A 22,726-nucleotide genomic window follows, 5' to 3' on the forward strand; every position below is an offset into this window, starting at 1 on the left:
TCCAGTAGGAAGAGCGATGCCCAAAAAAGTTGCATCATGAAATGGAAATGCACTATATAGAGCATGCGACCAGGGGATGGGACAGACTTGTATTTATGAGCCTTTTTTCCTTGGGTCTCTTCTTTCAACCAACTGCCCAAGGATGCCAGGTAATTGGTCTGGTTCACAGATGGCAGTTTCAGAATTGAGAGTAATTCTGTATGGAAAGGAGGTGCTCTGAGTCCAGCAGAAGGTAAAATCCTCATGGAAGAAGGTCATAACAGACTGATCCACTGAGCTGAATTATATGCTTTGTTCTTACCTGTGATAGAACTAGATACAAATAAAAGTCTTGCTATTTGGGTAAATACTGATCCCAGGCTGTTGCCAATTGCCCTGCAATTGGTCTAACAAGTGGGCCATAAATAACTGGATAGTAAAAGATCCCCACATGTGGGGCACTGTTCTTTGGAAATCTCTATGGAAATTCTGAGGGCAAATCAAAGCAGGCCATAATGATGCTTACCAAAGAAACCCAAAGCCAGGGTTTGTAGGTAACTGCAATCAATAAATTGATGGCCTAATTCGTTCTCTTGAAATGGCAATGAAGGTCCATGAAATGAATGGACATGGAGGAACTCAAGCCAGGCAGCAATGTAAAAAACAATGACATAGACCACTGGCCCCCACTGAAGCTCAAAAAAAAAACTGCCTTGGTTGCCAATGGTACAGTCCCATTTTTCTGTACTTATCCAATCTGTCCCCCTATTATTGGAGATGGACTAACCAGAAAATTCTACTTCAGGGGGAAAGGTGTGGGTTAAAATTAGTGTTGAAAGAAGGAAGAAAGGCCAGATTGTTGCTGAGGGGAAGGGAACCAATAAATGAATGCCACAAAAGGGAAAATCTAACATAATTTTGGTGCCTAAAGAGATGCTTAAAGCAAGAGAATAATATTTTCTCTTAGCTTTGATTCAGAAGCCTGTCGGGGCAAAGGACTCTGATGGAGTGTCCTTTCCTGAAGAGCCAAAGAGAGCTGAACAATAGCTAACCTAACAAATACATTTCCCAGAGTGACGTATGTCCTCAAAATGGATGAAGAAATAAATGGGAGCTCTGTCAACAATGCAAATGTTTTTTGATTCTCATTTCACACGATACATCTATTATAGAGGAGCTGTGCTGGGAAGCAACCTGTGGAAAATGTTTAGCGGGCTGAATCTGAAAAACATTGACTAATAATCTCAAAGAACATTATGTGCCATTAATCATGATGATGGCTTTAAAAAGGTACCAGAGGGGCACCTGGGCGGCTCAGTTGGTTATGCCTCTGCCTTTCGCTCGGGTCATGATCTCAGGGTCCTGAGATCGAGCCCCAAGTGGAGCTTCTTACTCAGCCGTGAGTCTGCTTCTCCCTCTCCCACACCCCCACCCCCATGCTCTCTCTAATAAATAAAATCTTTTAAAATATATATATATTTTATTTATTTATTTGACAGAGAGAGAGATAGCGAGAGCAGGAACACAAGCAGGGGGCGTGGGAGAGGGAGAAGCAGGCTTACCGCCGAGCAGGGAGCCTGATGTGTGACTCAATCCCAGGACCCTGGGATCATGACCTGAGCCGAAGGCAGACGCTTAACGACTGAGCCACTCAGGCACCCTAAATAAATAAAATCTTAAAATAAAAACGTACCAGAATATGGTGGTAGAATGTTATCTACTACATATCCCTTTTGTCAAAATAATATTATGTGTTGGGTGCCTGGGTGGCTCAGTTGTTAAGTGTCTGCCTTCGGCTCAGGTCATGATCCCAGGGTCCTGGGATCAAGTCCCACATTGGGCTCCCTGCTCGGCAGGAAGCCTGCTTCTCGCTCTCCCACTCCCCCTGCTTGTGTTCCTGCTCTCGCTGTCTCTCTCTGTGTCAAATAAATAAATAAAATCTTTAAAAAAATAATAATAATATTATGTGTAAAAATAGCTATTTGCCCTGTTATTGTGAGTAAATAGGCACAAGAAGGAGGAACAATTGGGACACTTGGATCACTGATAAAGGACAAGCACTAGGTATAACTCAGTGGGTCCACATTCCTGAGAATTCTGAAATCTGGTTATGGGAAGTGCTATGGAACACTCAAACCAAAGTCTATTAGGAGTGACTACTACTCATGTCATCTAAGCCTGGGGGAATTAACATTTTTGAAGTACCAAATGTATTTCCTAATTGTACAAAGGCAGTTAGTACTCAATGACATGTCTGCTGTTGGCCCATTTGAAATAAGAGAGCTTTAGTGGAATTAGGAGCTGCTTAGGAGTATTTGGTCAGGCAGATTTGTTGTTGTTTTTTTTTTTAAAGATTTATTTATTTTGAGAGAGAGAGCGCAGGAGTGCACAGGGCAGGGGGGAAGCGGCAGCAGAAGGAGAGAATCCCTCAAGCAGACTCCCCATGGAGCACAGAGCTTGATCCAACGACCCATGAGATCAGGACACTAGCTGAAACCAAGAGTCAGATGCTCAAAGGACTGCGCCACCCAGGCATATTTGTTTTTTATTTATTTATTTATTTATTTATTTAAAGATTTTATTTATTTATTTGAGAGAGAGAATGAGAGAGAGAGAGAGAGCATGAGAGGGGGAGGGTCAGAGGGAGAAGCAGACTCCCTGCCAAGCAGAGAGCCCAACGCGGGACTCGATCCCGGGACTCCAGGATCATGACCTGAGCCGAAGGCAGTCGCTTAACCAACTGAGCCACCCAGGCGCCCTGTTTTTGTTTTTTTTTTTAAAGATTTTATTTATTTATTTGAGAGAGTGAGCGTGAGTGGGGAGAGGGGCAGAGAGAGAGGGAGAAGCAGGCTCTCTACTGAGCAGGGAGAGCCCGATGCTGGGCTGGATCCCAAGACCCCGGAATCGTGACCTGAGCTGGAGGCAGAGGCTTAACCAACTGAGCCACCCGGGTGCCCTGGCATATTTGTTTTTAATGAGGAAAGACATACTGCTGAAAAAGACCTACTAAGGGACACTGGGGTGGCTCAGTTGGTTAAGCATCCAAGTCTTGATTTCAGCTCAGCTCATGTTATCAGCGTTGTGAGATCACGCCCTAGTACTGGACAGATAATACTGATGTTAATGATCAAATATAGAGTGCTTCCTGTAGTGGATTAATGGGTTCTGCTGCAGGTTTCTTCTTACTGGAAACCAGTATCTGTCAAACTATGTAACTTGGTTATGTTCTCAAGATGTTTTGAATCCTAAAAAAACAGAGATATGGCCTCTGATCTATATTCGTATGAGAAATAATATATTGTATTGTAATATATTGATAGATTGTAGGGGCGTCTGGCTGGCTTAGTCAGTGGAGCCTGCAGCTCTTGGTCTCAGGGTTTTGAGCTCAAGTCCCACGCTGGGTGTAGATATTACTTAAAGAAAAGAAAAGAAAAGAAAAGAAAAGAAAAGGGGAAGGGGAAGGGGAAGGGGAAGGGGAAGGGGAAGGGAAGGAAAGAAAAGAAAAAAGAAAAGAAAAGAAAAGGTAGATTGTGTTGGAGAGGACAAAATAATTACACCATGATGGGGCATGGTAAGCTGATGGTGGCTCAGTAACCTGAGCATTTGACTTCAGATCAGGTCGTGATCTCGGGGTCCTGGGATTGAGCCCAGCATTTGGCTCTGTTCAGCGGGGGTCTGCTTCTCCCCCTCTCTCTGTCCCCCCATCCAGCTCATGCTCTCTCTCTCAAATAAATAAAGAAAATCTTTAAAAAAAAATTACATGAAGATTTTTTTTTGAAAGAGTGTGTGTGTGCATTCACACAAGAGGGGGAGAGAAGGGGCAGAGGAGAGAGAGAAAACCTTAAGCGCACCTCAATCTCACGACCCTAAGATCATGACCTGAGCTGAAACCAAGTGTCAGATGCTTAACCGACTAAGCCACCCAGGTGCCCCTATACCAAAATTTTCTGATTTATACTGTAACTACAATGGTATTGCTATATATGGTATAACATAGGAGGCATAAAGAAATTAATATTGTAGATACTAATACTGAAATTAATGATCAAATATAGTGGGAGACTGAATTAAAGCTATCTCAGGACATTATCCCTATGGAGGAGAACTGGTCTGAGAAATATTTAGAGTTGATTAATGATAGATTAATAATTCAGCAGATGTATACCATAAGGAGCAGACACTTACAGATCCAAGAAGCGAAAGAACTGTATAGTTTCAAAAACATGGGAAAGTATAAATGGATGTTTAGCTATCTGTTTAAATCCATACCAACCCCACACTAGATACTGTAAATGTTTGGATTCTGCATGTACATTTTTATTTTCTTATATGATTATGAGATATTGCAAGGCAAGTAAATGATATCACACTAAGGATTACCGTTTTATTAGAAATAAGACTTGACAATGGGTTATGGGGGTGGACTGCTCTGTGTGGGTTAATTCCTGAAATTAGCTTGAGCTGTTTGGCTAAATTCCTGTATGGCACTGACTTTAGTAAAGGCATAGCATGAAACATACTCATTAAAAGTGTTGTGAGGGCAATGAACACCTGAAAAGATGCTCAACATCACTAACCATTAGGAAAATGCAAATTAAAACCACAGTCAGAATCTCTTTCATACACTAGAATGGCTATTATCCAAAAACAGAAAACAAGTTGGCCTGGATATGGAAAAATTGGAACCCTTGTCCATTGCCAGTGGGAATGTAAAATGGTACAAGTCCTATGAAAAACAGTACGGTGGTTCCTCACAATATTGAACATAGAATTACCATTTGATCTACTAGTTCTACTTCTGGGTATATATCCAAAAGAAATGAAAGTAGGGGTTTGAAAAGCAGAATGTGCATAGCAGAATTATTCACAATACCTACAGACAGAAACAACCCAAATGTCCATCAAAATAAGAACAGATAAATAAAATGTAGCATATACATAAAATGGCATATTATTCAGCCTTAAAAAGAAGGGAAATTCTGATATATATACCACAGCATGGATAAATCCTGGAGACATTTTGCTTGATGAAATAAGTCAGAAATAGGGGCGCCTGGGTGGCTCAGTTGTTAAGCGTCTGCCTTTGACTCAGGTCATGATCCCAGGGTCCTGGGATCGAGCCCCGCATTGGGCTCCCTGCTCAGCGGGAAGCCTGCTTCTCCCTCTCCCGCTCCCCCTGCTTGTGTTCCCTCTCTCTCTGTCTCTCTCTCTCTCTGTCAAAAAAAAAAAAAAAGAGAAGTCAGAAATAAAGTAACAAATATTGTATGACTCCACTTATATGAGGTGCCTAAAAAGTAGTCACATTATAGACTCAGAAAATAAAAATGGTGGTCAGCAGAGGCTAGAGGGAAGGAGAAATGGGAAGTTATTGTCTAACGGGTATAGAGTTTCAACATGGGATCATAAAGAAGTTCTGGAGATATGTAGTAGGGGTGGTTGCACAACAGTGGGAATGTATTTAATGCCACTGAACTGTACACTTAAAAATGGCTAACGTTTAAATTTTATGTTATATATATTTCACCACATTAATGAAAAGTGTTACAAAGAATTTTGGGGCAGTTTGTACCAGGTTCTGAATACTGATAGCAGTGAGACTAATGGTTTATATTTGGTCTCTCTGTGAGCTCTCTGAAGGGCTTTGCTGTTGTACAGCAGGAATAAGCCAATATGACCAAAACCGCAAAAATCTCTAGCTGAGATTCCATTTTGGGTCCCCTGTTTCCAATGTGTTCTGTGTGTCCATCTGTGGTTCCTTATCCACGAGAGGAAAGAGCATCCTGCCCGGCCCTTACTGAGGGAGGACAATGACAACCTGCACCTGGCTTCTCTGAACCCTTCTGTGAGACAGCCATGAACTGTGACAGGTGTTCTTACTTTAATGCTGTTGCTGTACTATACCCCTTTCCTATAATAAATTACAGCTTTGTAAGCATTGTCATTTTGGGTCCCGAGTCTTCCTTAGCAATCAAACTGTGTTTAACTGCCACTATTGTTGTGGTTATTATTAGGAAAGGAAATACAATGAATGAATTTATGTTGCTCCGAGGAGAAACAACTAAGATCATGGGTGAAAGATACAAGAAGGCAGATTTATCTTGCCTTGTAAGGTATTGAGCAAGTCTCTAGACATGTTCACTAAACATTAAAGTAGAAGGTAGATGCTCATCTACTGTAAGATTACTGCATTGGGTACCTCAAGGTACCCACCGAACCCTAAGAACTTAGATTTTTTAATTTGGAAAAACTTTTTCAATAGGAACCATACCTGTGATGTTAGCTTCCCAGCAGTCTGCATTCGCTCAATTTCTGCAGGAGATTTGATCAGCCGGAGGCGCTGTACCAGCTGCTGGACAGCCCGAACTTTATTCTTGCTCCTGGCTTTGACCTCAGTCAGATGCTGCATGTAGTCTGAGTGAAGCTGTGCGTGAGAGGGCCTCATCCAGTCATACCAGACCATATTTGTCTCATCTTAAAATGAGCAGCAAAAAATAAATAAATAAATAAAAATTAACAAGAAATACCAACTGTTATAATGACTTGAACAAGAGTGAAAACTGTAAAACCCGTGACATATAACTCTCTCAGGACTGAAGCAACTGAAGGGTTATGTATCACTGGAAAGGCTATTCCCTGCAAATGGCAAGATATTCTGACACCGAATATACAGCTTTTCTGCCCCCAAACTTCAGGGTTCTTTATAAAGATGGTAGATGGGACTAAAGCTTTTTCTCCAGCTTTGATTTCATTATTTATTAAAGAACTCCACACCACAACTGAGCTAGAGGCACTGTTGAATAACTAAACATAAGAGGAGTGAAAAAAATACTCAGATCTTGACCTCCTGGTTAAAAGTATTCTCTTCCTTTCCAATCTCAGTGTTAGTGAAAGGAGGTTCTTATCTCATTTAGGAGCAATTCTTCATGGCTATGGAAACACTCTAGTGGATAATGTGTGCTAACCCATCTGCCATATATTCTCATTAGACAACCATGTTCTCCTTTTAACTCTAGAGACCCAAGGAACTGGTCTCTATGTGCCTGAGATATAAGATGTGAAGGCCCATAATGAAAATGTTCCCACTTACACCACGTCTCCATTCGTCCCTTTCTTTTTTCCTGACGTGGCCTAAGAGCAGCATTCCCAACAACTGAAGTCTGAAGGTTGTACGTTTTATACAAAGTATTTGGGAAAGAAGAGGGGAAAAAATCCTACAAATTTTGATTGGTTATATATTAGTGATACAACCTCCTAAATATTTTCATTTTAAAATAAAAATGGTTTTAAGTATATTATATGTCAAACGCTAATCTTATTTTTAATAGAAATTTAATTGTACTTTTAAAACAGTAAAACCACTTCTACTACCTGTTCTTAGGGTATGAAATCATAGCCCAACTTTTTTTGGTTTTTAAACTTTTAAATAAGTATGATTTCACGAATCTTTTCCTTTGCTTACTACTTTTATCTAGTAAACTACTAACATTAAGAATGGTGAATGAAAAGTACTTTTGAGAAATACATTTGGTGTAAGGCTTTATTTAACAGTACTAGGTTGATGAAATTTACACTGTTGAATAGGACAGCTAGCGACTAATTAAAAAAATAAAAAAGCTAAAAAAAAATGATTCTGACTTTGTGAAGATATAAAAAAGTTCCACTAATTTAGCTAAGTAATTACCTCTGTAACATAGAGAATACTTGCATAAAGCAATGAAAACAATTCAAACATATTAGAAATTGCATATTCAAATGAGTATTTTCTTTCAAAGGAGTCTTTGCAGGGAACAAGTCCAATAAATTCCATGATCACTGGAAACAATTTTGGAATTTTTTTTAGAAACTGACTTCAGAGATGATTTATAAACCATACAAGAAAATCAGACTATAATTTTACAACCATACATATTTTGTCTAAAATTAGTACTTTCCAACTTGATCAGCTATCTTATTTACCAAATTTGGCTCTAAGCGACTTTTGGACACTTCAAAAAATAAAATGCTTCCCAGAGCTGTAGATTTACAAGAATCACTAAAGATAGTTTATAATGTAGTGTAGGTTCTGAAAAGTTCCAGAAAAGGAATCCTAAAACATTATGAGTGATTATAATTTTACCAGAATAAACGTAGAGAAAAACGACCTTTTTGAGGGGCATGGACTCAACTGTGTACTATATGACTCACCTGAGAATCCTGTTTATAGTCAGATTCTGATCTAGTAGGTATGGAGTGGGGGCCTAAGATTTTACATTTTCAATTATCTATTATGTATTTGTAATTCTAATATGTGTCACCAGGTTATTCTGATGCTGGTGATGCACTGATCATCCTTTGAGAATACTGCTTCTTTCTGAAGAGTTGGCAGAAGTAATAAGCAGTGATCAGAGGCCAATAGACTGGTCAGTGATCTGGAAGAATGACCTATGCTCATTCTGCACTTTAAGTCTTGTGGAAAAGATTTATGATCCTTTCATGGTGCTCAAGGAAATGCCGCTATGATAATCATTTTAGAAAATTAAGAACTTTGTCTAAATAGGCAAGGAAGGTCTTAATCCAAAATCTGGCCTGTGATTTGATTTGACTTCTGCTCCCATTTGTTACCTTTCAGTTTTGGTACTAGATGTTGAAATTCTTCCAGTGTATAGGCTTCGTCCACTCCCGTTAAAGCTATTGCTCCATCAGTGCCAGATCGTGGGCCATCCCAAAGTTCTCGACTAGGGTCTCTCCGAGGCACAAAAAGCATGGCCTTATGCGCTGGTAACTGCTTGCCAGGGAGGCTTTGAAGGACCAGAATGCTATCGGGCTCTTGGAATCCACACAGGTACAGGAAATTGTTGTCTTGGTGGAAAGTATAGGGGATATCATTGCTCATGTAGTATGTAGGGTTGGACAGGAGAACCACTGTCTGGTCTGTCCCACTCTGCCCTTCTGTTTCCTTGTGGATCAGAGACATTAGTTTGTGCCTGCGAAGTGCATATTCCACTTGAGATAGTCCTGGCGTCACCTCTCCTAGAAATGACAAATAACAGTGATGCTTTGCATTTACATAGTGCCAAACTACTTTTAAGGTAGCTTAATATTAGATGAAGACACCCAAGATCATTTCTTCAATTTATGCCAAATCTCCTCATAGCACATGGGGAATTAAGGAGATGACCCAGGTTTCAAATTTTCTATTCCACTGCAAAAAGGTTGGAAGAAATGATAGTTAAATGCGTTCCTGCCGGAAAACTGGAATCATGACCCCATAAGAGCGCTTTCATTCTTTTACTCATTCAATCAAATCTTTACTGAACAAATCTTTATTATGTGGAAGGCATTGTTAGGCATATAATTAAGGTTGACCTGAAGTGTCAATATAAAAGGTGAGAAGGATGACATTATCCGTGTATGACTTTCCTGAAAGAATGTAAGCTCCATGAGGACATAGATTTTTGTCTGTTTAATGTTATATTCTCAGAGCCTAGAATAACAACTGGAATGTAGTGGGCATTTGATAAATATTTGTAAAATGATGTATAGTTTTTAACATAATAGAGTTTAAGGCCAAAGAGCTTCCCCCAATTTCAAGAGTTAAAAATAAATTTTTCCTTCTGAATTTCTAGTTCCAATTTTATTTCCTTTCTAATAGGACTTTTCACTCTCTACTTTGTATTAACAGTAGAGCTGGGTACACATAACTTCCTTGAAGGTTCCCTCCCTGAGGGAAAATCTTTGTATTTTCCAAGTGGGACCATCTTTGTACTTTCCAAAAACTCTAACAATATTATCTACCTCTTGGGGCTGTCATGAGAAGCAACCTTGATAAAGCATGTGGTTCTTAAGCAATGAAGACTCCCCAAAGAATCTTTAGAAGCTATGGATTCAGGGGCACCTGGGGGGCTCAGGTGGTTAAGCTTCTGACTCTTGATTTTGGCTCAGGACATGATCTCAGGGTCGTGAGATGGAGCCCTAGATGGGGTTCCATGCTCAGCAGGTAGTCTGCTTCTCTCCCTCTCCCTCTGCCCCTCCCCTTGCTTGGGCACGTGCACCCTCTCTCTCAAATAAATAAATCTTAAAAAATAAATAAATAAAAGCTATAGATTCATTGTTTACTAAACTGCACGCAGGCACACACAAACTTTTTTGACATATATTTCAAGAGTTGTCTGATTCACCTAAGCCCACTCACAAACTCTTATTAGGAACCTGTGTTATGAAGTGTTACATATTAGTTCTCAATATTAGTACCCAGCACACTGCCTGGTTGCTAGCCCAGTGGTGACTGGGTGAGTGTTTCCCTTCTTTTTTTTTTTTTAAAGATTTTATTTATTTATTTGAGAGAGCGAATGAGAGAGAGAGCATGAGAGGGGGGAGGGTCAGAGGGAGAAGCAGACTCCCCACCGAGCAGGGAGCCCGATGCGGGACTCGATCCTGGGACTCCAGGATCATGACCTGAGCCGAAGGCAGTCGCTTAACCAACTGAGCCACCCAGGCACCCGAGTGTTTCCCTTCTGTATTGGAAATTATGTGTGCTTTCACTTGAGGTTGCAAAATAAAAGAACTACTAAAACAATCACTCATGAAAGCTGTATCCCTCAGCCTACACCTAGCAATAATAATAGTAAAACACCACCTAATGCTTACTGAATGCTTCTTTTTTTTTTTTTTTTTAAGATTTTGTTATTTGACAGAGAGAGAGAGAGCGAGAGAGGGAACACAAGCAGGGGGAGTGGGAGAGGGAGAAGCAGGCTTCCTGCTGAGCGGGGCGCCCAATGCGGGGCTCGATCCCAGGACCCTGGGATCATGACCTGAGCCAAAGGCAGATGCTTAATGACTGAGCCACCCAGGCGCCCCTTACTGAATGCTTCTTATGTGTCTGGTACTATTCTAATTACTTATAGGTATCAGCTCATTTAATCTTTACATTGACTTCGTGATGTGGATTACTATTATTTCCTGTAGTAGCCAGTCTCCACATCCAAGCATGGAAAGATAGCCATGAAATACTGCTGTATGAAAAAATTACAGTACAAGATGGATAATATGATCCCAATTATTAAAATAAAACAAAACACAAAAACAAAGAGCAAAAAAATAATTAGAAAAAAAAACCAAAAACAATGTCTGGGGCACCTGGGTGGCTCAGTTGGTTAACTGTCTGCCGTTGGCTCAGGTCATGATCCTGGGGTCCTGGGATCGAGCCCTGCATCGGGCTCCTTGCTCAGTGAGGAGTCTGCTTCTCCCTCTCCCTCTGCCCCTTCCCCTGCTCATGCATGCATGTTCTCTCTCAAATAAATAAAATCTTTTTTAAAAACGGAAAGAACCCCAAATTTTATAGTGGTAATCTATGGGGATTGAGTTAAGACTGAGATTTTCTTTTTAACATGCTGTATTTATTTAGAGAGAACATGTGCCAGTGGGAGGCAGAGGGCAAAGGGAGAGGGAGACAGAGAATCTTAAGCGGGCTCCACGCCCAGTGCTCGATTTCACATAGAGCTCGATTTCACAACCCTGAGATCATGACCTGAGCTGAAATCAAGTTGGTCACTTAACTGACTGAGCCACCCAGGTGTCCCTTTCTAACATCTTTTTAATATTATTTGAATTTTGTTTCAATGAGTATATACTCTCAAAATTAAAATCCCAAATAAAGAGAAAAAGAGAGATCATGGGCAGTCCATGTCATACTCATAACCTACAATGGTTCTTTGTTGTCCATTAGATCAAATTCAAACTCTTAAGTAGATTTTAATGCTCTCTACCAGGTGATTCCAATTTATCTGGTCAACTTTTAAAAAACAGCTTGAGATATTATTTACATAGCATACAATCCACCCACTTAAATGTACTATTTAATGGTTTTTGGTATAGTCACAGAATTGTACAAACATTACAAAAATCAACTTTAGAGTATTTCATCACTCCCAAAATAAACCCCTGCCCATTTCCTCCCAATCTGCCCAAGCCCTTGGCAACCACTAATCTATTTTCTGTCTCTATGGATTTGTCTATTGCAGAAATTTCATATAATGAAATCACATAATATATGGTCTTCAGTGATTTGGCCAACTTTTTTTAACCATTTCTCCAATTATTCTGAAATTAATTCCTTCTTATGTCTTACATAGGTCCAATCTGTTCTTTCCCTATTACCCTGCTTACAATGTGTCCCTTTTCCAAAATCTCTTCTCCCTCCACAGCAATTCCATTCCCAAGATTTCAGGCTCAACGCATGTTTGTTTTTAGACTCCTCTTATTGAAAGGGCTTTCCTGATGAGCCCAGGTCACGTTAATTTGTCCCTCTTATTTTTTTTAAGTTAATTGTTTCATTTTCTTACATATACATCCTATAGTTGTGTATAAAGGTAATCACATCATACTGAACTCTTTCAATAAATATTTTCCCCCTTTTCCTTTGCTGTTTGATTCGTCACTTCCCTTCCCTCCTTCTACCCACATGAATACCTCACCCACACTGGTAATCTAGCATGTATCCTTTCCTATTTTTCTCAATAATCACATACTTGCATTTAGGGTTTTTTGGTTACTAGTGTTTTACAAACATGGGATACTACACATTCTTCTGTATCCTGCTTTTCTATCACAGTGACACCTCATAGAAATCCCTCCCACCAAGTCATCTTGCATAGCTTCTATTCATTCCGCTTGATGTCTCCGTATATTTCTTGGGGTGATGTATCATAACTTACTGGTCCATTTCTATACTGGTGGGCATGTATATTATTTTCAGCTTTTTGCTGTAATAATAAAGATCTTTGTACTTATCCTGGTACCTTTATGCCTTATGTACTGGTGCTTTCTATGGGATAGTCCCAGGACAGACACTGCTGGGTCAAAGACCTTTGAATTTTCTTAGTACTCATGTTCAGTACATGAAACTCAGTTGTTTATGATTGCCTTGGAAGAGTCTAGTTGTTTTACCTATGTATAGTTTATCTCTCCAGCAAACTCTATAGCTTGCATTTCATTAATAAAATAAATTAACTTTTATTTATGTATAAGAGAAAAAAAAATCCACATTTTTATTGATGAAGTTGGTAAGAAATAAAAGGTAAGTAAGCCAACAGAGTCAGTCCTGGAAGAGCTCACATTGCATTCCCCCCCCCCCCCCCCCCCGACTGAAGTGGCTAAGAGTCCTCTAGGGTTCTTGGGCAGAATACTGAACTTTGTACCAGAGCCCAGGAAAAGCTTAACTATTTATCTCTGATAATTATTCATGTTAAGTCTGCCACTGTTACCCAACATTGGACATTTCCCAATGTACCCAAGCAGTAAATACCCTCTTATAAAAGCAGAGGCTGGTTGTAACTGGTGGATCATCCAACCTTTCCTTTTTGTCTTCTCTTTTCTCCCTTTCCTGTGCTTTGCTTTGGTTTCCTCACAGCTATAGTCCATGTAATAAAACTAAATTAGAAATCAGTTCATTCTGTGTTTGTTTTTAATTTTGGGAAATAAGAAAATTCACAATTTTAATGACCTTAATATATGTGTTCTCTCCTGTTCTCATTAATAACAAAGCATATACAGAGATATATTGTAAAGAAACTTCTGAAAAAAGATACAACTATTTGGAAATCAAAACAGGATTGGAAAACTATCTTTTACTCCCTTAAAGATACTCCTCTACCTCCTCAATCCAATTTCATACAAATGACTACATGAGAAACATTTAAAACACTGGCTAACTTTTCCTAAACTTACAAACCATCAACGCTATAGAGTGGACCATTAACTAAATGCTTCCAAACTTCTGAAATCTCAAAGTAACAAAGAACTCTTTGGTCATGACAAAAAATTATCCAAGGAAAAAAAGACATCTTTTCTTATCATTTGAAGGAGGAAATAAAAAAGGTGTTATAAAGTAATGAACTTTAACCCTAGAGATAAACCTGGCAGTTGTTATGGCCTTTGATCATAAAACTAACCATTGTAATGGTCAATCTGGCCTGAATTTCTTCCAATAAAACCGTATCTGAATAGACATCCTGGTAACTTTGTCACACTGTAATGTAGTAAGGAACAAAGTTAGTATTTTATCGTGTGGAATGTTAAGGATAGAGGGGCTATTCTAACAAGCTTCTTTACCAATCAAATGCCAACATGTCACAATCTGGACTCTGCAAATAGCAAAGTCTCACAATCAATTCTGAGACTCTACAGCTAAGAGGAAGAGCTCTTTTAGGACATTCAGGACTGCTCTTCTCAAGAGAATAAGAAAAATGTTCTTCATATTTAATCAGCCAAGCAGAAAACCCAAGAGGAAAGTTTTACAAAGACTGAAAATGGACAGAAAGATGCAAATCTTTGCTACAATCTAGGTATGTATTTTAATTATTTCCCCAAAATAATTAGATTAGGATTTTAATATGGTCTGATTTTGAACCAGCGTTCTTAAAATCAATTGTGTTTAATACTAGGTAGTTTTTATTGTCTACAAGAAAGTAGTTTATAAATTGATCTATTACTATGTAGCTGGAGAATGGGGGTAAAAAAAGTTAATAAATGTTTCCTTTATAAAGTAAAATACAGACCTCTCTGAAAAAAATGAAATGACCAAATAAACAATTAAAGAAGTACTCTAAATAGATTTTATTTGCATACATTGAGCAAAACAAGCCTGACAGAAACGAAACGGTACATACTGTATGATTCCAAGAAGAGGCAAAACAATCCATGTTGATAGAAACTGGAGCAATGGTTAAAGATGGAGAGGGGGTACTGACTGGAGGGGAGAAGACTTTCCGGGGTGATGAAAACGTTCTATATCTTGACTGAGGTGTGCGGGTTATATTGGCATCTACCTTTGTCAAAACTTACTGAATTGCAATTCATGATATGTAAATTTAAGATCCGTGCAATTCATGATATGTAAATTTCATGACATTTAAAAAAGTATACTACTCTCTAAACTTGAAATACCTTTTACACTAAGACTTCCCTCAGGTGAATTTCTTATTAAAAACCTATGACAAAAATAGACTTTTCAGAAGTTCCAGATAGTATTCTTTGGCACAAGTCTTTTGTATTGTTTTGTGGTTAAGTATGGACTCACAGTCAGACTTCCGTTGAGTTGGAATCCTGGCTCAACAACTTACTGAGTGACTTGGGGAGAGCTACCAAACTGCTTTACGACTCAGTTTTCTCATCTGTCAAATGGAGATAGTAATAGCAATTACTTCTCAAAGTTGTCAGGAGGATTAAATAAGTTAAAATACTTAGAACAGTAAGCACTATATAAATAGTAGATACAATTATTACCACCATGAAGAATTACACTTAAAGGGGTGCCCTGGGTGGCTCAGTAGTTAAGTGTCTGCCTTTGGCTCAGGTCATGATTCCAGGGTCCCCGGATCGAGCCCCACATTGGGCTCCCTGCTCAGCGGGAAGCCTGCTTCTCCCTCTCCAACTCCCCCTGCTTGTGTTCCCTCTCTCGCTGAGTGTCTTTCTGTCAAATTAATAAATAAAATCTTAAAAAAAAAAAAGAATTATACTTAAAGATGTCATTCTGGTAATCCAAAGCCAGGAAGGACACTGAAAGAGTAAACTTTACATGGACAACCACTATCCCTATCAAAGTAATATTTACATAGAAACTCTGAAAGTCTTTGGCTTTCTCCCACAATAAGGAGTCTCATGTGATTCAGAAGCTTTTTATTATTCAGTTCTTTATAAGATTCCTGATTCTTGTCTAGAGCAGATTCTTGCTAATCTTTACTTCAGAGATTTCTCAATATGAATGAGAACTATGCACAAAGGTTAAAGAGAAATAGAAAAGTCATTTATTTTTAATGTATCAGTATTTAAACCACAGGATGGGGCGACTGGGTGGCTCAGTTGGTTAAGCGACTGCCTTCGGCTCAGGTCATGATCCTGGAGTCCCGGGATCGAGTCCCGCATCGGGCTCCCTGCTCGGCGGGGAGTCTGCTTCTCCCTCTGATCCTCCCCCTCTCATGCTCTCTGTCTCCCATTCTCTCTCTCAGATAAATAAATAAAATCTTTAAAAAAAAAAAAACACAGGAAAATTATTGTATCTCCAATTTTCTTTTCTCCCAGCATTAAAAAAGAGAGAAATACTCCATAATTCTGCACTAGATGGCAGTTTATGGAATTTCTATAAACTAATTATCAGTATAATGGTAACTTGAAATGAGTAATCAACAAACACCATACATATAGGTTATATATATAGGTTTAGTCACCTGTAAATTTATATATGTAACCACTCCAGTCTTTATTCTGCATTAAAATCTATTTCAGAAAATGAAGACAAGAGGAAAATGCACAATCAATACAAATAATGTGGTCATTTAAAAAATTCCATAGGTACAAAGGAAGTGAGAAAAGAAAATATATTACTTTATTAAAAAATAGGTAGGGGCGCCTGGGTGGCTCAGTCAGTTAAGCCTCTGACTCTTGGTTTCAGCTCAGGTCATGATCTCATAGGTTGTGAGATCGAGCACCTGTCCCCCTCGGGCTCTGCGCTCAGTGGGGAGTCTGCTTGAAGATTCTCTCCCTCTGCCCTTCCCCCCCCCAGCTCATATGTGTGCTCTCTCTCAAATAAATAAATCTTTAAAAAAAAAAATACAGGTAGACTTCATGGTGAAATATTTATTAAAAAAATTAGACCCTGAACTTAAATTTAAAATCTCTAGAATGCAAAAAAAATTTTTTTTTTAAAGATTTTATTTATTTACTTGACAGAGAGAGAGAAAGATCAAGAACACAAGCAGGGGGAGCAGCAGGCAGAGGGAGAAGCAAACTCCCTGCAGAGCAGGGACCTCGATGTAGGGCTCCATCCCAGGACCCCAGGATCATGACCTGAGATGAAGGCAGAGGCTTAACCAACTGAGTCACCCAGGCGTCCCAAAACTTTTTTTTAAAGATTTTATTTCTTTATTTGAGAGAGAAAAAGAGAGAGCGAGGGAACACGAGCAGGGGTAGGGGCAGAGGCAGACGGAGAAGCACACTCCACACCGAGAAGGGAGCCCAACGTGGGGCTCAATCCCAGGACGCTGGGATCACGACCTGAGCTGAAGGCAGATGCTTAACCAATTGAGCCACCCAGGTACCCCTCTAGAATACAAAACATTTTTATACTACTATTCTGCTCATCAGGTGTAACCTATAAAAACTGTTTTGAAATGGCTACATAAATGTAAATTCATCATTCTGTAAACTCTGTGATGGTGGTGATGATAAAGCTATGAATGAGTTTAAGAACTGAGTGTTTGGGGATGAGGATGTAAGAGAGGTATGGGGAAGGCACACTCTGCTTCAAAATGTGACCTGTGGCCAAAGATCTGGTTTTAGGCATCTCATGCACCACCTGAATGAGTACCCATTAGGTAAGTGGTGTTCATCAGAAACACCCAGGGAGCTCTTCAAAACATATGGCCTAAGCCCTATCCTTGAGATTCTGATTCAGTAAGTCTATAGGATCATGGCATGTATGTATATTTTTAAAAAGCTCACCCAGTGGTCTAGGCAGATTCAGACCACCTGGAATTTCTGTCATTTCTTGGACATATATTTTAATCTTTTAAATAGTATAAAAATCTTACCCCACCAAAATAAATCTTGATTTTTTAGATATTGAAGTCAACCATTTTAATAAAACTTAAAAAAAAAAATACACCCCTTGCTCAAGGCAGAACCACAACTAAACTATGACTGAAAGATGGAGACCTAATTGTCTAAGGGAAGAAGATTCAGGAATTATTATCTAGCACCCACTCTAGAACCAACCTTTTCATCACTTTAAATATTATACTTCACAGTAACTGTATAGCCTCAGCCATTATATTTGATAATAAGGGACAAACAGGTAAATGGTAAAAGCATTCCCTCAAATTGTGGGGTCACACAGCTATAATCTGAATACCTCCCAATGAATCTCTTCAATACTGTAGTTGAAAGAAAAACAAGTGGTTCTGGGTATGTCAGACAAGTCATTCTGACAAGCCCAACTCTCTTTCTTAAAGCGCTATAAACTACATCACATATTCCAAAATTAAATGTGCCCAGGAATGTAACAATGTTAGAAATATAAGTTCTTGGAAATAATGCTTCATTAGGCAGTAGTTCTTCCTATTCTCTGGTAAGTTGCAGTGTTTATGTGAGTTGAACACCTTGCTGTTCTGTTAATGACAGCATTACTCCTGTGTCAATGTCCAGGAACTATGTAAGTATCTATCTGCACAGATGTTATAAAAAGTAGATTCATGGGGCACCTGGGTGTTTCAGTTGTTAAGCGTCTGCCTTCAGCTTGGGTCGTGATCCCAGGATCCTGGGATCGAGCCCCGCATCAGGCTCCCTGCTTGGTGGAAAGCCTGTTTCTCTCCCATTCCCCCTACTTGTGTTCCTGTTCTCCCTATCTCTCTCTGTCAAATAAATAAATAAAATCTTTAAAAAAAAAAAAAGTAGATTCACACTGAATAGCTTAGAATGCCACTTGCCTTCCCGCATGGAATCACTTTTTCCTGCTTGGGTGATAAGTGGTGGGCATATTAGTGTGATCAAGGAGGATGAACTGACATTTTCTGTCTCTACAGACACAGTTCTTAGCACCGGGATGGCAATGTTAAAAAAGAAGAAATGGGGGGTGCCTTGCTAGCTCAGGCAGTACAGCATGCGACTCTTGACCTTGGGGTTGCGAGTTCAAGCCCTATGTTGGGCCTAGAGATTACTTAAAAATAAATACATACATACTTTAAGGAAATAAATTTTAGAAATCACTAGGACACCTTGGGGGGAGTCAGTCTGATTTTTTATTTCCATCTCAAGCAGTAGTAGCACAGTTAGAATTCCTTTATCTCTGAGCCATTCTGCTCAGTATTTTCCAGGTTACTCTTGCTTCAGGAAACTTGGGTGGATATGGCCAGGAAAAATCGAGAGGAAATAGCTCCCCAGAATTCAGAAAGAGCTGACGCAGTAATTTCATTTCTAAGAATTTATTTTTAGGGAATAACTGATTGGTATACAAAGTATACACATGTGTATACACACATACACACAGACACACATACTTCTATATAAAAAATAAGCCTAGAAAGATACATATACCAAAATCTCAACAGTGGTTTTCTATGAGCAGTGGAATTATGAGTAATTTTTTTTAAAAATATTTTTACTTGTATTCTCTAATATTTCTATAATATATATGGATCTCGTGTAATAGAGAAAAGATTGAGCTATTTCCCAAAAGTTTTAAGTACTTACAAGTACTGGGAAAATAGCTATGCCAAACATGAAACTTTCTGAAGAAAACCAAGTAACAGATGATATAATTTCATACTCCAAACTAACCAACTGACTGCCTCTGTAAAAGAAACTTATTTTTAAAAAAATGACATGCCTTTTATTTTTTTCTCAATAATTTACTCTTTCTCCACTCCATAATCATTTTAACACTTCCATGTCTACCTAGAGAAAGACAATTGATTAATACTTTGGATACTTACATAAGGCAAAAACTGTATACCTGCTTTCTTTAATACTGATGATTCTGTTTTAAAATTCCATCTACTTCTAACCCCTCTTACCCCAATGTCTAAAACCCTATGTCCAGAAGAGTAAAAATTAAGACAGACATCTCTTTCCCCCCCATAGCTGATATGAGCATAATACCTTTATGAATATGTATCATGTATATTTATTTACAAGCATTTTTTATACAGTTATGCACATAACACACATAGAAAACAGTTTAGATAGAGGCTATCATCTTGACAATATGGTTACTAGTTTCAAGGCCTAGAAAATGCAGCTCATCATGTAAAAATATCTCACCACGAGAAATCAATAATTTTCAAAGCTGGTAAAATTCAATGTCAATTCAACTTTTTTTTTTTTTTTAATGAGGTTATAGGTAGGTTGATAGGTTAGAGAAATACTTAAATTAATACTAACTGGAATGCTAGTAAGCTTACCTTACAGCTTTGAAAAACTCTGATTTCTTGTGTATTTCAGTGGTGAGCTGCATTTCCTGAGTCTCAGCCGATTTCCCAGCAGGAATTCCAGTCTGATGAAGAATCAGCAAAAGGAAGCCCTCACTGAGAGACATACTGGTATCATTCACTGAGTGGAGATAGTGAAAGAGTAACATATTTCTAAAGGCAGTTTAGATTATTAGTCTATATACTTACATAATAAATACAGATTTAACTTCCCATGGCAGAAGCAACAATTAATTTCCCTTGAAAATCTGACTGCTTTTTCTATAAAGCATTTGGTTTTGCCCTATCTACCTGTTTGGAATGGTATTCATTTACCACAGTTCACCCCTTAACTGCTCTTTATCATTGTTATCACCTCTCAAAGTTGTGAAAATCAAATCTGGAAATCTAATGTAATATACCTAGCAATATTTTTGTTAAATGAAGTGAGCATTTAGTACTCTCAAGAAAAACATGTTTCTTTTTTTTAAGTAGGCTCCATGCCCAACACGGGGCTTGAACTCACAACCCTGACATCATGAGTCTAATGCTCCACTGACTGAGCCAGCTGGGTGCCCCAAGAAAAACATGTTTTCTAAAATGTCTTTAACATAGCAGTTTACAGGGATTCAATCGTTTGACTGACCTAGCAACTATGTCTTAGAAAGTAATGTAACTTTTCTTTTAAAATATCCTGAAATACATACTTTTCATTGATAATTCTGAATTGTAAGGCTTATTGTATTTATTGCTCTAGATAGTGCCATCAACACAGTACCATTAGTCACATGTACCTTTTTAAGTTTAAAATTCAGTTACCTAAAAAAATAAAATAAAATAAAACATTAAGTTCTTCAGTTGTACTAGCAACATTGTAAGTATGCAATAATCACTTGTGGCTGGTGGCTACTGTATTGGGCAGCACAGATCTAGAACACTTACATCATCAAAAAAATTCTATTGGATAGCACAGTTCTAAGTAAAGCATCTAAAGAGAGAGAGAGTTATTATAGTTAAAAGGGCTTACCTGGTCTGAGGAGGTGTGGGTGTGTAAAGGGGCTGGGCTGGCCTAAGTATCGGTTTGGAATTCTCCTCTCTGGGATGGGCTGGAGGGAGTACCTTCGCTGAGAACATGACAAGCATCCTGAAGGAAAAATAAAGTGAAATGGAACAATTATGCAGAAAGTCCTCACAGTATGTATACATTGATCTATCTCCAGCAGACAGATGCTCTAGAAAAATGCAAGTTAGGATCTCCTTCAATATTTTTATGGCCCTTCCTCTGTGCCAGTCAGGGCCTGTGTTGGGCCCTAGGAATACAAAAATGAGATAATTTTTACCCTTAGCAATCTCAGTCTACTGCAGTATAACAGAGGTACATACACATAGAGTATGACTACGGTATGAATAAGGAGCTATGGGAACAGAAGGAAGGCAACAAACAAAAGCAAGGAAGGGGTGAGGGTATTTCACAGAGGTAGTGTGAAGCTGTGTCCTATAATTCAGAAAAAGAGGGGCACCTGGGTGGCTCAGTCATTAGGCATCTGCCTTCGGCTCAGGTCATGGTCCCAGGGTCCTGGGATCGAGCCCCGCATCAGGCTCCCTGCTCGGCAGGAAGCCTGCTTCTCCCTCTCCCACTGCCCCTGCTTTTGTTTCCTCTCTTGCTGTCTCTCTCTGTGTCAAATAAATAAGTAAAATCTTTAAAAAAATAAAAATAAAAAATAAAAAAAATAAAATTCAGAAAAAGAGAATTAACATTCTTATTGAGAATATGTGAAGTATGAGAAAATATGCACATGCTATCTCATTTAACCTTGGAAATGTTAGAGCTAGATTAAATCATGTCTGAAAAATGCTTAATCATGGTATACAACAAACACTGTTATTAGCATTCATTCAACAAGATTTAAACATGCGACTGGAACACATGCTAGAAAAAGACATAAGGAGGTCTTTGCTGTGGTCTTTAAAGAATATACAGTCTACTGGAGGTAAAACAAAACGACACTATAACACTACATGGTGAACACCATGGTGGATTCATTCACAAGGTTTTTTTGAGAGCATAGAGACTAATACAATGTTGCGGGATGGGTACAAAGATAGGCACACAGTGCTCTGGGGAACACAGAGAAGCACACAAAAGGTGTTGGTGTGGGACTGTAGAAGCAGGGGATGCCTACTCTGAGTAAGAATTACTCAAGTGAAGGGCATCTGGCTGGCTTAGTTGGGAGAGCATGCGACTTGATCTCTGGGTTTTAAGTAAGAGCCCCATGTTGGGTGTAGAGATTACTTAAAGATAAAATCTTTTTTAAAAAATCAGTCAATTGAAAGAGAAATGGGTCTGGAAGGTGTTATGAATGAGATTATGAAAGGGAAGGCATAGAAGGCACTGTGTGTGTGGGGGGGGGAAGAGTTTCAGGTCAGTGTTGCTGGAGGAAGATGAAAAGATTAGAAAGGTAAGGATCAGACAGTGAAAGGCTTTGTTTGTATACCAAATTACAGAATTAGGATTTTAACTGCCATCATCATGGCTTTTTTACAAACAAGGAACTGGATTCAAAGAAGTAATTTGTGCCATGTTACACATTACTGGGGAAGCTGGAATTCAAACCTAGGGTTTTTTTGGTTGTTTTTATTTTATTTTATTTAAAAAAAAATTTTTTTTTAATTTTATTTATTCATTAGAGACAGAGAGAGAGAGGCAGAGGGAGAAGCAGGCTCCCAAGGAGCAGAGAGCCCGATGCGGGACTCGATCCCAGGACCCTGAGATCATGACCTGAGCCGAAGGCAGACGTTAAACCATCTGA

The 22,726-nt window shown here is 38.9% G+C and overlaps 2 protein-coding genes across 4 annotated transcripts in view; one reads left to right on the forward strand and one right to left on the reverse strand.

Moving 5' to 3' along the window:
• The window catches only part of XPNPEP3 (X-prolyl aminopeptidase 3), a 74,198-nt gene that overhangs the window by 35,629 nt on the left and 15,843 nt on the right, over positions 1-22,726 (reverse strand). Inside the window, exons 1-4 of one of the 3 annotated variants that reach the window (XM_034987442.1) lie at positions 20,944-21,460; positions 19,911-20,058; positions 8,581-8,988; positions 6,248-6,450 (exon numbers count right to left, since the gene is read on the reverse strand). In XM_034987442.1, the coding sequence (XP_034843333.1) occupies positions 6,248-6,450; positions 8,581-8,932 (555 nt within the window). In that variant the 5' untranslated portion in view covers positions 8,933-8,988; positions 19,911-20,058; positions 20,944-21,460. Of the gene's footprint in view, positions 1-6,247; positions 6,451-8,580; positions 8,989-19,910; positions 20,347-20,943; positions 21,461-22,726 lie in introns of those variants that run through there. The other 2 variants (XM_034987441.1, XM_034987443.1) reach the window with 2 other exon arrangements.
• Positions 13,794-22,726, forward strand: part of ST13 (ST13 Hsp70 interacting protein) — a 55,360-nt gene continuing 46,427 nt past the window's right edge. Inside the window, exon 1 of the mRNA XM_034987445.1 lies at positions 13,794-14,300. The gene's annotated coding sequence lies outside the window, so the exon portion shown is untranslated. The remainder of the gene's footprint in view (positions 14,301-22,726) is intronic.

The sequence above is a fragment of the Mirounga leonina genome, unplaced genomic scaffold (assembly GCF_011800145.1).
Source record: "Mirounga leonina isolate KUSES-001 unplaced genomic scaffold, KU_Mleo_1.0 Mir_418, whole genome shotgun sequence".
In the NCBI taxonomy this organism is placed as follows: Eukaryota; Metazoa; Chordata; class Mammalia; order Carnivora; family Phocidae; genus Mirounga; species Mirounga leonina.